At 44.5% G+C, this 13096-nt stretch overlaps 1 protein-coding gene across 1 annotated transcript; it reads right to left on the reverse strand.

Annotated features, from left to right (window-relative positions):
* Positions 1-381: 381 nt before the first annotated feature.
* On the reverse strand, positions 382-12847 carry LOC308644306 (uncharacterized protein). The gene is made up of 4 exons (XM_081285269.1): positions 12607-12847; positions 3191-3317; positions 2588-2648; positions 382-1802 (listed from the first exon to the last, which is right to left on the reverse strand). Exons 1-4 carry the CDS (start codon positions 12607-12609, stop codon positions 710-712), a joined length of 1284 nt encoding a protein of 427 aa, XP_081141395.1. The 5' UTR covers positions 12610-12847; the 3' UTR covers positions 382-709.
* Between the last annotated feature and the right edge of the window lie 249 nt (positions 12848-13096).

The following is a 13096-nucleotide window of genomic DNA, read 5'->3' on the forward strand; positions in this document are numbered from 1 at the left end:
CTGAAAAAATTTTCACATATTTCTCACATTTACAGGGTTTGGATAAGCTGTGCATTTCTTACATGTTGTAAGTTGCGGGCCAATGGAAGATTTATCCACATTTGTTTAAATTGTTTAAATGTGGTGCTGGGGATGTGGCTCAAGCGGTAGCGCGCTCGCCTGGCATGCGTGCGGCCTGGGTTCGATCCTCAGCACCAATACCAACAAAGATGTTGTGTCCGCCGATAACTAAAAAATAAAATATTAAAATTAAAAAAAAAATATTTAAATGTGTTCTTGCATCACTTCAAGTTCAACTTGGAGAATGAGAAGCTTTCCCATGTTGATAATATTTTTTTTTTTTTTAAAGAGAGAGTAAGAGAGAGAAAGAGAGAATTTTTTAATATTTATTTATTTTTTTTAGTTTTCGGCGGACACAACATCTTTCTTTGTATGTGGTGCCGAGGATCGAACCCGGGCCGCACGCATGCCAGGCGAGCGCGCTACCGCTTGAGCCACATCCCCAGCCCCCCATGTTGATAATATTGTAGGCTTTCTTTCTCTGGTCTTCTCACATGGGCCAGTAGGGTTGTGTGAAAAAAATGTCCCACATTCTATATACAGAATTTGTTCCAGTAGAAGTCTTTAGTGCTTGGATAGTACCATATTTATTTTTTTCATGCACTTCTAACCGAAATGACTGAATACATAAGCATGTCGCACTCATAGGCTATTCTCCACTGTGAGTCCTTTCATGTTTATACAAGAAGCTGGAGCGCCTGAAGGCTAGCCCACATTGCTTACATTTGTTAAGTCCGTCCATCTCCACTGTTCTGTGTAAGAGCATGTGTTTTCGAAAGTTGTCGAAACAGACAAATGTTTTCCCACATTCCTGACAGTCATAAGGCTTCTTCTGCTCACCATGGGTTCTCATGTGACTTCGAAAGTAAGTAAGACAACTGAAGCCTTTCCCACACTGCTCACATTTATAAGGCTTCTTCCCTGTGTGAGTGGTTTCATGGTTTCGAAAGGAAGTAGCGTATCTAAAGGTTTTACCACACTCTTTACATTCATAAGGTTGCTCTCCATTGTGAGTGAGTTCATGGATTCGAAGAGAACTAGGATAAAAAAAACCTTGATCGCACACCTTGCATTTGTAATTCCACTCTCCACTGTGAGTTGCCATGTGCCTTTGAACTGAGTGGGAATAAGTGAACATTCTGCCACACTTCTTACACTCGTAGGGTTTCTCTCCAGTGTGAGTTCGTTCATGTATTCGAAGGTGACTGGGATGCCGGAAGGTCTTATCACATAGCTTACATTTATAGGGCTTCGCTCCACTGCGAATCCTTTTATGCATTTGAAGGGAACTGGAATTCAGTAAGTTTTTCCCACATTGCTTGGGTTCATACATTTCCTCTCTCATGTGACTTGCTTTATGATTTCGAAGGAAACTGGGATAAGGAAACCCTTGGCCACCTGTGTGTCTTTCAGCATGATGGGGACTAGTGAACTTTCTCCCACACGGCTCATGTTGGTAGGGTTTCTCTCTAGTGTGTATCCTTTCATGTTTTCGAAGGTAACTGTGCAGCCTAAAGGCCTTATCACACACTTGGCATTCATAGGGTTTGTCTCTGTATTCCTGATACTCAAACGGTCTGCGTCTGGACCTCTTCAATGATGAATGACCAATGGCCACTCCTCCAGCCACATGGCTTCCACTTGGTTTGGGTCTAGGAGTTTTCTTGGCCACAATATGATCTGGAATCTGGCTGAAGGTTTTTCCTTCTTTATGCTCACGGAGTCTCTCTGCCGCTTGACTTCTATAAAATATGAGAATCACATCATTAAGGGTTTGCTTATACACAGTTTTTTTTGTGTGTGTGTGTGTGGTTTTTTTTTTTTTATTGGTTGTTCACAACATTACAAAGCTCTTGACATATCATATATACACAGTTTTACATCTATTGACATATTCAATGTATACTGTAAAATTTAAAAGGAAAGTGTAGGCTTTATATCCAGCTCAATTTTTTTTTTTAGAGAGAGAGAGAGAGAATTTTGATATTTATTTTTTAATTTTTGGCAGGCACATCTTTGTTGGTATGTGGTGCTGAGGATGGAACCCGGGCCGCACACATGCCAGGCAAGCACGCTACTGCTTGAGCCACATCCCCAGCCCATCCAGCTCGAATTTTTCAAACTTGAACTCAATGCTCTGTAACACAGCTAGATCAGAACTATTATCAAAACAGCAATATTTGTATGAAGCATTCTAATACTGTTCCAAAGTGACTTATTTTGCAAACCGTAAGAATACATTACATGTGAATATATATTTTTAGAGGAAAATTTCTAAGTAAACTTGAAATTAGGCTCTTAATTTTTTCCTTCACTTGTTTTTTTTTATATTTATTTTTTAGTTTTAGATGGACACAATGTCTTTATTTTATTTTTATATGGTGCTGAGGATTGAACTCAGTGCCTCACGCATGCCAGGCGAGCATGCTACCACTTTAATCACATCCCGAGCCCCTCCTTCACTTGTTTTTAAGATTTTCTGACAATCTAAGATCCTCTTCAGGGAACCTACTATCAAATATATTACCTTAGATTTCTCTTTGGATTTTTGTACTGATCTTCCATGTTCTGATGTTCCCATTTTTTCCCTAAAACATAGATCCAGACAAGCAAGATTATAAATTGACTGTTATATTGTGCTCATTGTACACCCCAGCCATACTTGACTGATTCACCACAATGTAATCTTACCATATTTTATTTTATTTTCAATTTTTTTTCAGTTGTAGGTAGATACAATATCTTTAATTATTTATTTATATGTGGTGCTGAGGATCAAACCCATTGCATCACCCGTGCTAGACAAGTGCTCTACCACTGAGCCACAACCCCAGCCTCATCTTTTTTTAATTTGTTATATGTGACAGCAGAATGCACTACAATTCATATTACACATATAGACCACAATTTTTCATATCTCTGGTTGTACACAAAGTAGAGTCACAGCATTCATGTCTTCATACATGTATTCAGGGTAATGATGTCCATCTCATTCCACCACCTTTCCTACCCCGCCGGCTCCCTCCCTTCCCTTTGCCCTATCTAGAGTGCATCTACTCTTACCATATTTTTAATCACTGGACAGCATCCATGATCAAGAAACTCGTCTTCAAATTAAAAAAATTTTTACCTACAAAGGACCAGTTCTTGAGGGTTTCCTGCATCACATCTCTGTAGAGTTTCTTCTGAGAAGGATCCAGCAAAGCCCACTCCTCCTGGGTGAAGTTCACAGCCACATCCTCAAAGGTCAGTAGGTCCTGAAACATCCCACATGTTTCCAAAAGGAAGGATGAGACTCACAGAGCGGTGATCTGTGCTCAGTTCATAAGACGGTTACAGGCTGCATCAGACTCCACTCACCCATTCTCTGACTTCTTAACCAGACTCTTCCTCTGTGTCTGTGCATGCATTCTCCCCCAACGCGACTAAGACAGAACTATGTAGTACAGTCTCACCCAAATAGGAAGAATAGGCTTCTGGTCAGTGAGTATATGCATAACATGCAGCTTGAATCACCCCTAGTGTCTCCTCACTGGGGCCCAGGTTCCCAACAAACGAACCCTTGGGACACACTCAAAATCATACACAGACTGCAGCGGTGTCCAAAAGCAGATTTATGTAAGCAGAACAATGAATCGGCTAAGATGAAGACAAGTCAGTGGAAATTATGCAGCTGAGAAAGAGAAAAATAAGAATGAAATTAATTGTGTCTTGCAGGAATTGTTTAAAATTCTTCACTGAAAAGGAAAATGGTACAAGTTATGAACTGGGATCACCTAAAGAAAAGAATGTGAGAAAAAAGAAAAATGGGGTACCACAAAATATCTACTTTCCTTATTCTTATCTGATCTAATAGATGGATACTTGTGCAGAATGATAATATTGAGTGGTTGGAGGTACTGGGATATCAGGTGAATGGCAGTAATTGATTATACAGGACAGGAAGGAGGAATTGGGGACCATACTCATGTGTCATGAAACAGTGGAGTGTTATTTGAAAGTGGATTTAGATTAATTGTAAAGGCATACTTCAAATTCTAGGGAAACTCCTTAAAATTTTTAGATGACATATAATAAATCGCTAATAGAACAAAGAAAATGGATCATATAGGGGCTGGGGTTATAGCTAGTGGTAGAGCGCTTACCTAGCACATGCGAGGCACTGGTTTTGAACCTCAGCACTACATTAAAATAAATAAAATGAAGGTATTATGTCCATCTACAACTAAAAATATTTCTTTAAAAAATGGAGTCATATAAAAAGCTCAATTAAAATGAGAGGGCAGAGCTGGGCATGGTGGCACACACCTACAATCCCAGCGGTTCGGGAGGCTGAGACAGGAGGATCTGGAGTTCAAAGCCAGCCTCAGCAATGGCAAGGCACTAAGCAACTCAGTGAGACCCTGTCTCTAAATAAAATACAAACAGGGCTGGGGACGTGGCTCAGTGGTTGAGTGCCTCTGAGTTCAATCTCTAGTACTCCCCATCAAAAACATGAGAAGACAGAGAAAGAAAAGCTTTTTAAAAAAGGACAACAAAAATATTAAAGTTGTCAATATGACAATTTGATTATGTCAATGATTCAATTTAAATGGGAATTATGTAAATACACCTATTCAAAGACAGAGTAAAGTACAGGTGGTGGCACACACCTGTAATCCCAGTGGCTGGGAGGCTAAGATAGGAAGATCATGAGTTCAAAGCCAGCCTCCACAAAAGCAAGGCACTAAACAACTCAGTGAGACCCTGTTTCTAAATAAAATACAAAATAAGGGCTGGGGGTGCGGCTCAGTGGTCGATTTCCCTGATTTCAATCCCTGGTGGAAAGAAAAAAAGGAAGGAAGGAAGGAAAGAAGGAAGGGAGGGAGGGAGGGAGGGAGGGAGGGAGATTGATTAAAAACTATGCTGCAAATAAAGGAGAGAAGGGAGGGGAGATGTCAATAAAAGGATTCCAAATTTCAGATGTATAGGAGGCATGAACTCAAGAGATCCTTGTCCAACATGGTGACCACTGTTAATAACAATGTATTCTGCTCTGCAAAGTAACTCTGGGGTTCATTTTTTTTTAAGTTGGACACAATATCTTTATTTATTTATTTTTATGTGGTGCTGTGGATCAAACCCAGGGCCTCGCACATGCTAGACAAGCACTCTACCGCTGAGCCACAACCCCAGCCCGTGGGGTTCAATTTTAAGTGTTATTATCACATACACTCTCACACACACCACACACACACACACACAGGTATGTGAAGTAATGCATCTAGTAATTAGTTCTCTTTACCCATTCCATGATGTACACATATATAAAACATCACCTTCTAAATTGTAGGTATATTTGACGACCAATCTCTGCAGCTTGAACCTGCCACTAAGGCACTCCTGATTTTTGGCTCTAGCAGGGACGCCCCTTTTGCCAATAAATCAGTTTCCTCTTTCTCTCTTATACTATCTTTATGTCTCCTTCCCTCTCCCCTGTACTACTTTGTGTCCTCTTCTCTCCTCCTTATACTACCTTTGTGACATGGGTAATGTGTCCTCTCTGCTGGTCGACTCTCCCCTACAATGCCTCTTGCATAACCTCAAAACCCTCTCCTTGACACCAGACATCAAACCCAAAAAATTGATCAAATATAGCACCCAGGCCTGGCCCACTTATCCCTTAGACAACCAAAGCAGATGGCCCCCCTTTTGGGTCCCTGGATCCCTCCATTCTAAGGGATCTCTACAATTACTGTGGGCATTCGAAAAAATGGGTAAAAAGATGCTACATCAAAGCTTTCTTCTTGCTTGTGCTCTCTGCACCTCTTGCAGACCTCTGCAAATTCTTCTAGCTTGAAAACCAACTCCCCTAACCACTGATCCCCAACTCTCTCCTCCTCCAGACTCCTCCACTTCTTTTGACCCTGCTGAGGAACCTCCACTCTATCACCCGGCTCAAAGAGGTCCTCACCCTCAGCCTTCTGCCCCAGCCCCTTTGCTGTCACCGCCACCTGAACAACCTGCTCTCTCCCCTCCAATTACTAGATCAAAAACCTACACCACCGCCCTTCCTCAGACCCTTGCCCCCTTGCTGAGGTAGCAGGTACTGAAGGAATCCCTCCACCCGCTCACTCCTCTCTTCTCCTGTCAGCGCCTACACTAGGTCCCAGCAGGTCCTCTTACCAGCTAACCCAAAGCTCAAATGAGCTGAGGAGAGCCCTCGGACCCCTATCCAAGATCTGGTGAAAATGGCCTTTAAAGCTGCTTTGTCATCACTGAAAACAGGTTACTAACAATTGTCCCTTACAGGCTTTTTGGGATACTCACTCCCATCCTCCCCTCTGCTCTACCTGTTCTACTGCTCAAGTTTTCCTTGCTAGGAAAATCCCAAACCCCTTTCCCATTATTCTTTCACATCTCCTTCCTCATTCTCAGATCCACAGCTGCTCTCAGCCCCGCCTTCCTGTCTTCCCCTCCTTACCCAGGCCCACAGAAAAGTCTTAAGGGACCTTCTCCAAAATCTTCACCATGGCTGATTTTAGGACTTTCAGCAAAAGAGTCCCTACAAAAAAGTTTAATGTAGATAAACTTCCTATTTTCCTGTTGCCCTGTTTTACTTGGCCACTGGCTGGAAAAATCAGCACTCCAAAAGCTAGACACCCCTTACTAGTTTTTCACAAAATATGTAAACAAGGCCTCTGGCCTTGAGCTGGGGCTTCACAGAGAAGGCTACATTTCTAAGATAAGGAGGTTACCAACTGGGCTCCATGATAACAGCTGGGGGGGGTGGGGAGGAGAGAAAGGGAAGAAACGCTCTCCCCCTCACAGGTGTCCTTGAAGGGTTAACTTGCCCAGAACAGAGGAAAAAAAAAAAACTGTTTTTTTTTTTTGTGTGAACTTCTGCGCCCCTCCCCTCACATGCTGGGTGCAAAATTCTGAAACTACCGAAACTTGGGGTTCGGGGGATTAATTGATTACAGCAGAAGCTGTGCCCTCTGAATCTGGCTGCAACCAAATAAGATTGTTTCCCTATCTTTGGTGCTATCTTAGGTGCCTTGCCTTGTCCGTCCCTACAACAGTATAATTCTATGTACTTAAACATTGTTTATATTTTCATGAAATGGTCAACAGATGTGATTAATTGTGTGCTGCAAATAACAAAATATCTCTTATTAAAATGGAATAATTTGCCTAAATTCAGAAATTTACGAGGATTGTTTCAAAATGTGAATAAAGAAGGGGTTAACAGATGGGAAAGAGAAATTAGAAGGTTTTAGGTATGGATTTAAAAGAAGGAAAATGTGTTTCTGGATAAGAGAGTCTATTAAGTAAATAAGAGGGTTTAAGCAAATGATAAAGAAGGTCTGTATAAGTTGATTATATATGTAAGTTTCTTGAGCAAGTAATCTTGAAGGAATTAAGCATTATAACAACTATGGTTAAACAACAACTGTTATTTTACAATATTGTAATATGTTATTTCTTTAAGAGCTAAACTTGATTAATATAAAAACATCAATAGGAATTGTGGTACTATTACTCTTCTTTGTATATTAAATGTGTTCATATTTTCCAGGTATATAAGTCATTAAGATAGAAGCTTTTAAAAAAAATTATATCAAGCTGATGTTCTCCAAAAGGTTACATGGTAATTTTAGGCTTATAAAAATAACATATTGGAAATTTATTTATATCATTTAATGTTCTATAACTGGACCTGTTATCAATAAGATTAATATAAAGTTCTATAAACTGGGGTACAATTTAAATGTAATATCATATTGTGTTAGCAAGTATTCATATGACATCAAGCAACTATATATGTAAACTTTATAAAATGATATTTAAAAAACAAAGATCAGCTTCAATATTAGAACACTTTTTTTTTTAAAGAGAGAGTGAGAGAGGAGAGAGAGAGAGAGAGAGAGAGAGAATTTTTAATATTTATTTTTTAGTTCTCGGCGGACACAACATCTTTGTTGGTATGTGGTGCTGAGGATCGAACCCGGGCCGCACGCTTGCCAGGCGAGTGCGCTACCGCTTGAGCCACATCCCCAGCCCAATACTAGAACACTTTACCTAAGATTTATAAAGAGCCCCGCCCTACCAGAGTCAGAATGACTCCAAAGTAGGCCAGACTTCAGCTAAAGCCCAGTACCCTTAATTTAAGGTGAAACTGACTTTGCTGGATGTTTAAGATCAAGATTAAAGTTAAGTTAAAATAGCCAAGAAAACCAATATTTGGCTCTGGCCCTCTGAGTCAGTCTGAATCCAGGGAACAGGGAACTTCTCTAAAGAGCTTTGCAACTCTGGGCCACATAACCTCCTGATCAGGGAGATTACTGAGACCACTGGAGAATGAAAAGCCAATCAGTGCACATGCTGTGAATAGGAGGGTCACTGAAGACATCCCTGATGCTTCCAAGGGAAGCCACATGGTCAAGCAAGACCAGAACCCATCCTAGCGCAAATGTCACTAGCAGAACTAGGAAGCTGCTCTCAAGTTCCCCCACGAGCAACCCCTATGGGAACTCAACTGACTCTTAAGGATAGATAGAAACAAAGTCAATTTTGACCAACTTGATCTTAGACACCTACCAAAACCAGTTAAGCCAAAAACACAGTCATTCCTAGGAGTAATGAAGGACAAGAACAGCTAGAAAAGAGGAGACAGCAACTAAGCCAACAGGCTCCATGGGGAATGTTCAGTCAAGTATGGCCTTGGCTCCTCCCCCTCACAGGACCCCTATTAGTTAGTCCTCTTTATATTTCTCCTAATAGGACCATGACTATTAAATTGCCTACAGAAGTTCCTCCAAGATCAGATACACAAACTCACCAGTCAGTCAATCACTACCAGCCCCGATGCCCAAGACAGAGACCTACGACTCATGACCAACTCCTCTGGCTCCAGAGACTCTGTGCCCATCTAAAACCCTCTCTAACCCCTTTTTCCAGTTTTCACAACCCCCTCTTTCACTTCCTAGGAATGAGAACTACTCTCCAGCAGGTCCACTCTGCTTATTCTGTCTGCTCTACAGTATCCCCACAAGGAAGCATCAAACCTAAACTCCCCACACTTCAGATGAGGAGCCACCACCCAGGCAAAGACTGGTAGATCAACTTCACTCACGTGCCTAGGCACAAAAAGCTTCGCTACCTACTTACACTGGTTGATAGTTTTTCAGGTTGGATAGAAGCCTTCCCTACATCCAGGGAAACTGCTGACACTGTCACCTCCATCCTCATCCAGCAGATCATTCCCAGGTTCGAACTTCCCGCCTCCATCCAGTCAGACAACAGTCCGGCCTTCACTTCTCAGGTTGTTCAACCAGTCCCCCAAGGCCTCAACATCACTTGGAGGCTCCACATCTCCTACCAACCCCAATCCTTGGGTAAGGTTGAGAGGCCTAACGGCATTCTCAAGGATCATCTCACTAAACATGCTATTGAACTCAGGCTCTTCTGGCCCAATCTCCTACCACTGGCCCTCACCTGAATTCAGGTAGCCCCAAGAGCTCCCTCAGGCCTTAGCCCCTTTGAGCTACTCTCTGGGCGCCCTTTCTTAATCAACCAAAGCTTTCCAATCACTCCTCCTCCCCTTGTGTCCTACCTGCCTAATCTCACACTTCTATGCAAACTCCTAAGGGAACATGCAGACCAGTGCCTTCCTGTTCCATTCATTGCCTCAATCCCCACACAACCACCAACTGAATTGGACCCTCTTCAACTGGGTGACTCAGTCTTACTTCAAGAATGATGGACAGGACCCCATAGACTCAGAGTTACTACTCCAATGGTGACCAAGCTTTTGGGCCACTCCCCCTGGTACCATGTCTTCCACCTTAAAAAGGCACCTGTTCCAAATGTCCAGTCCTGGACTTCCACCATACCTACCAAACTCAAAATTTTTTGCCAACTCTCTTCTTCTTTTACTAATCATTAATCTCTCTCAAGTTTCTATCCCAACCACAGATGGTGCTTTAACATCCAAGTGACTTGACACCAGGATGACACCACCCACTCTCAATTTATGGATCAAGGCAATTGCTCTTCCACTGGCTGCAAGCGGGCTGTCACCCTTAGCATTACTGGGTTCAACCAAGCCACCTCCAATACTTCCTAGAGTCCCTGCTACAGGACCAGTGGCTGATACCAAGAATCTCCTCCATCCAGGACTGGTTTGATGCCATCGAGGACTTGTGGCTTTAAAGAACCTTTATGGACTTTGTCTCTGCCAAAATAACTGTCTATAGCCACTGGATGTTATTTCTAACTGCCTTGGTATTCCCAGACCTGTCCCCCAAACATTCCTCCAATTTCCTTCCTAGGTCCCACCATTAAGCAGGAAATAGCCACAGGATTTTACGCTGCCCCCCTGTCACCTAGAAAAACAAAAAGGGAGGAATGTTAGGTGCAGGACAGGCCAAACTATGTTATCTGCAGGGCAGGCTGACCAAATGTTAGCTGCAGGATAGCCCACACACTCAAACCCCCCTCTGTCTGGTCCTTTTATCACCTGTTTGCTTGCTGCAGTCTTGGCTGGGCACAAAATCACGAGCCACTCACACCTTGTAGATTCAAACAGCAATTCTTTATTCCTGAACTCACACCGGCCCTGTACAAACACGTTCTGGGGAAATCCAAGTTCTGCTGCCCAATTCACGTCCCAAATACTTTCTCAATTCCATGAGAACTCAATGGGAACTCAGGCAGCAGGATAGGCCCTATTCCCAGCAGGAATAACCTTAAACCTGGAACTGCCTTAAACCCGGATTGTTCTAAACCGGGAACGCCCTAAACACAAGGATCGGGATACTTCCTAAAACCTGCAGGATACACCCTAAACCTGGATCCACCCTGGTCCTTGTGCAGGGTCACCTTTCTCAAACACACATGCAATGTCACAGCGAATTTCCAAGGCAGGTCCATTTAACATGGGGTACGCTGGCAAGGAAATTTCGATGCGTCATTCCTACTTGGCAATGGCCCTCAGCATTGCTCAAATTTGAACACTCAACCCCTGCTCAAGGCTGAACATTTAACCCCCCTTGTGCCAACAAGGCAGCTTGCAGACCCAGAGGCCCCATTAGATTTGAGCTATAAAAACTCCCTCCTGCAGGGCCCCTCTCTCTCTTGCTCTGTCTCTCTTGCTCTTGCTCTCTCTCTCTTTTCTCCTTTGTTGCACTGCTGCAATAAAGATCTCTTGTTTGCTCCAAGTGTTGTGGTCATTTTCCTTTCACCCTGCCCTTAACCCTGGTGCTGAGGGCCATTGCCAAGTAGGAATGACGCATCGATATTTCCTTGCCAGCGTACCCCATGTTAAATGGACTTGCCTTGGAAATTTGCTGTGACCTTGCATGTGTGTTTGAGAAAGGTGACCCTGCTCAATGACCAGGGTGGATCCAGGATTAGGGTGTATCCTGCAGTTTGAGGAAGTATCCCGCTCCTTGGGTTTAGGGCATTCCCGGTTTAAGACAAGTTTAGGGCGTTCCCAGTTTAAGACAATATGGGTTTTAGGGAAGTTCGAGGTTGAAGATTATTGCTGCTGGGAATAGGGCGTTCCTGCTGCCTGAGTTCCCGTTGACTTCTCGTGAGATTCAGAAAGTATTGGAGAAGAAAGCCTCGTGGAGTAGGTGATTTGGGTGGCAGCAGAACGGGATTGCCCCAGAACGTGTGTGGAGGCCGGTGTGAGTTCGGGAATAAAGAATTGCTGTTTGAATCTACAAAGCTGTGTGGTGGCTCGTGATTCTGTGCCCAGCCAAGACTGCGGCACCCTGGCAACTGCTGCCCACAAGCAGACCCCTACAGACAGCTTCCTCCCTCCAACAGACCACCGGGTAAGACCTGTCCTCTTAATTATGTGACTAAGGGACTGAAATTATGCACTTCTGATTGGCTTATTAAATCCAAAGCTCAAAGAGCTTGACTGGCTCAAGCCAGCATCCCAGATTAGCACACCCCCTCCCCATCAATCACCACTGCGAGCCAGTACAGAAACCTAGAAAACCCCGAGGCGAACAGACGCCAGTACCCTCCGCGGGCCCCTTTACCCAAGGGCGCCTTTCCCGGCTTTAAATAAATCTTACTACCCCACCCCCACCCCCAGGATCTCATTCTTTGAATTTGCAAAGGCAAAGAACCCACCCGCCTGTACAACTCTGTCTTAAAACCGGGTCGTTCCTTCTCCTGGGCCACTACTCCCACCCTCGCCTCACTGAGGTCGGTTTTCCTAGTTTGGGCGGAGAATTCTTCACGGATTCGAAACCCGCTTCCCAAACACCGAGAAAATTCCAGGCAATCAGGTCCGTCCGCGGAGGAAGGAGGGACAGGACTCGGTTCTGAGGGAGCCTGCCTCGCACCTCCCTCTCCGCGCAGTCCCGGGCAGCGCGGGGATGCGCGCGCCCAACTGCCCAGAGCGGGTCCCGCGGTCAGAGGACCCACGGGAGAGGACGCCGACCAGGCTGCCTGACCCGCGGCGTCCGCAGCGGAATGCGCGGGAGGCTGGGTCCCTTTCCCGTGGGCTCCCACCCACCTCTGGGGATCCCCGGCCTCCGCACTCACCATTTTCCGGCTTCTGGGAGCTCCAGGTGAGCTCGCTGAGACAGACCCAGCGACAGGGGACGGAACCCCTCCCGACCTCCCTCGGAAGAGGGAGCTTAGAGCACCATAGACCCGGAAAGGAGCACTGGGCGGCGCCAGGCGCGCTCCCCACGCCCCACTCCTGGTTGGATGCCTCCCAGAGGCCAGCCTCCACTCCCTGATTGGCTGGAGGCCCACGGCCCACCTCCTCAACCTGAGGATATGAAAAATAACCACCCCCAAGGAAAAGGGGAGTAAGTGTTATGCTCAAATTGAGGACCCCCAAAAGACCACCAGAGACCAAGATCGATGTAAGCAGCAAAGAGGTGTTTATTGCAAGCTAGCTCGGCCCTCTGCACGCGCACACACAGCAGCTGGTGACCGTGAGAGGCCCAGCCCAGGGTTTGCAGCAGTTTTATACACTCTTTGGGGGACGTCAGGGACTTCACATACATCATAGCATCGCTTAGCA

This window comes from Spermophilus citellus, assembly GCF_964194105.1.
Source record: "Spermophilus citellus genome assembly, chromosome: 3".
NCBI classification, from domain to species: domain Eukaryota; kingdom Metazoa; phylum Chordata; class Mammalia; order Rodentia; family Sciuridae; genus Spermophilus; species Spermophilus citellus.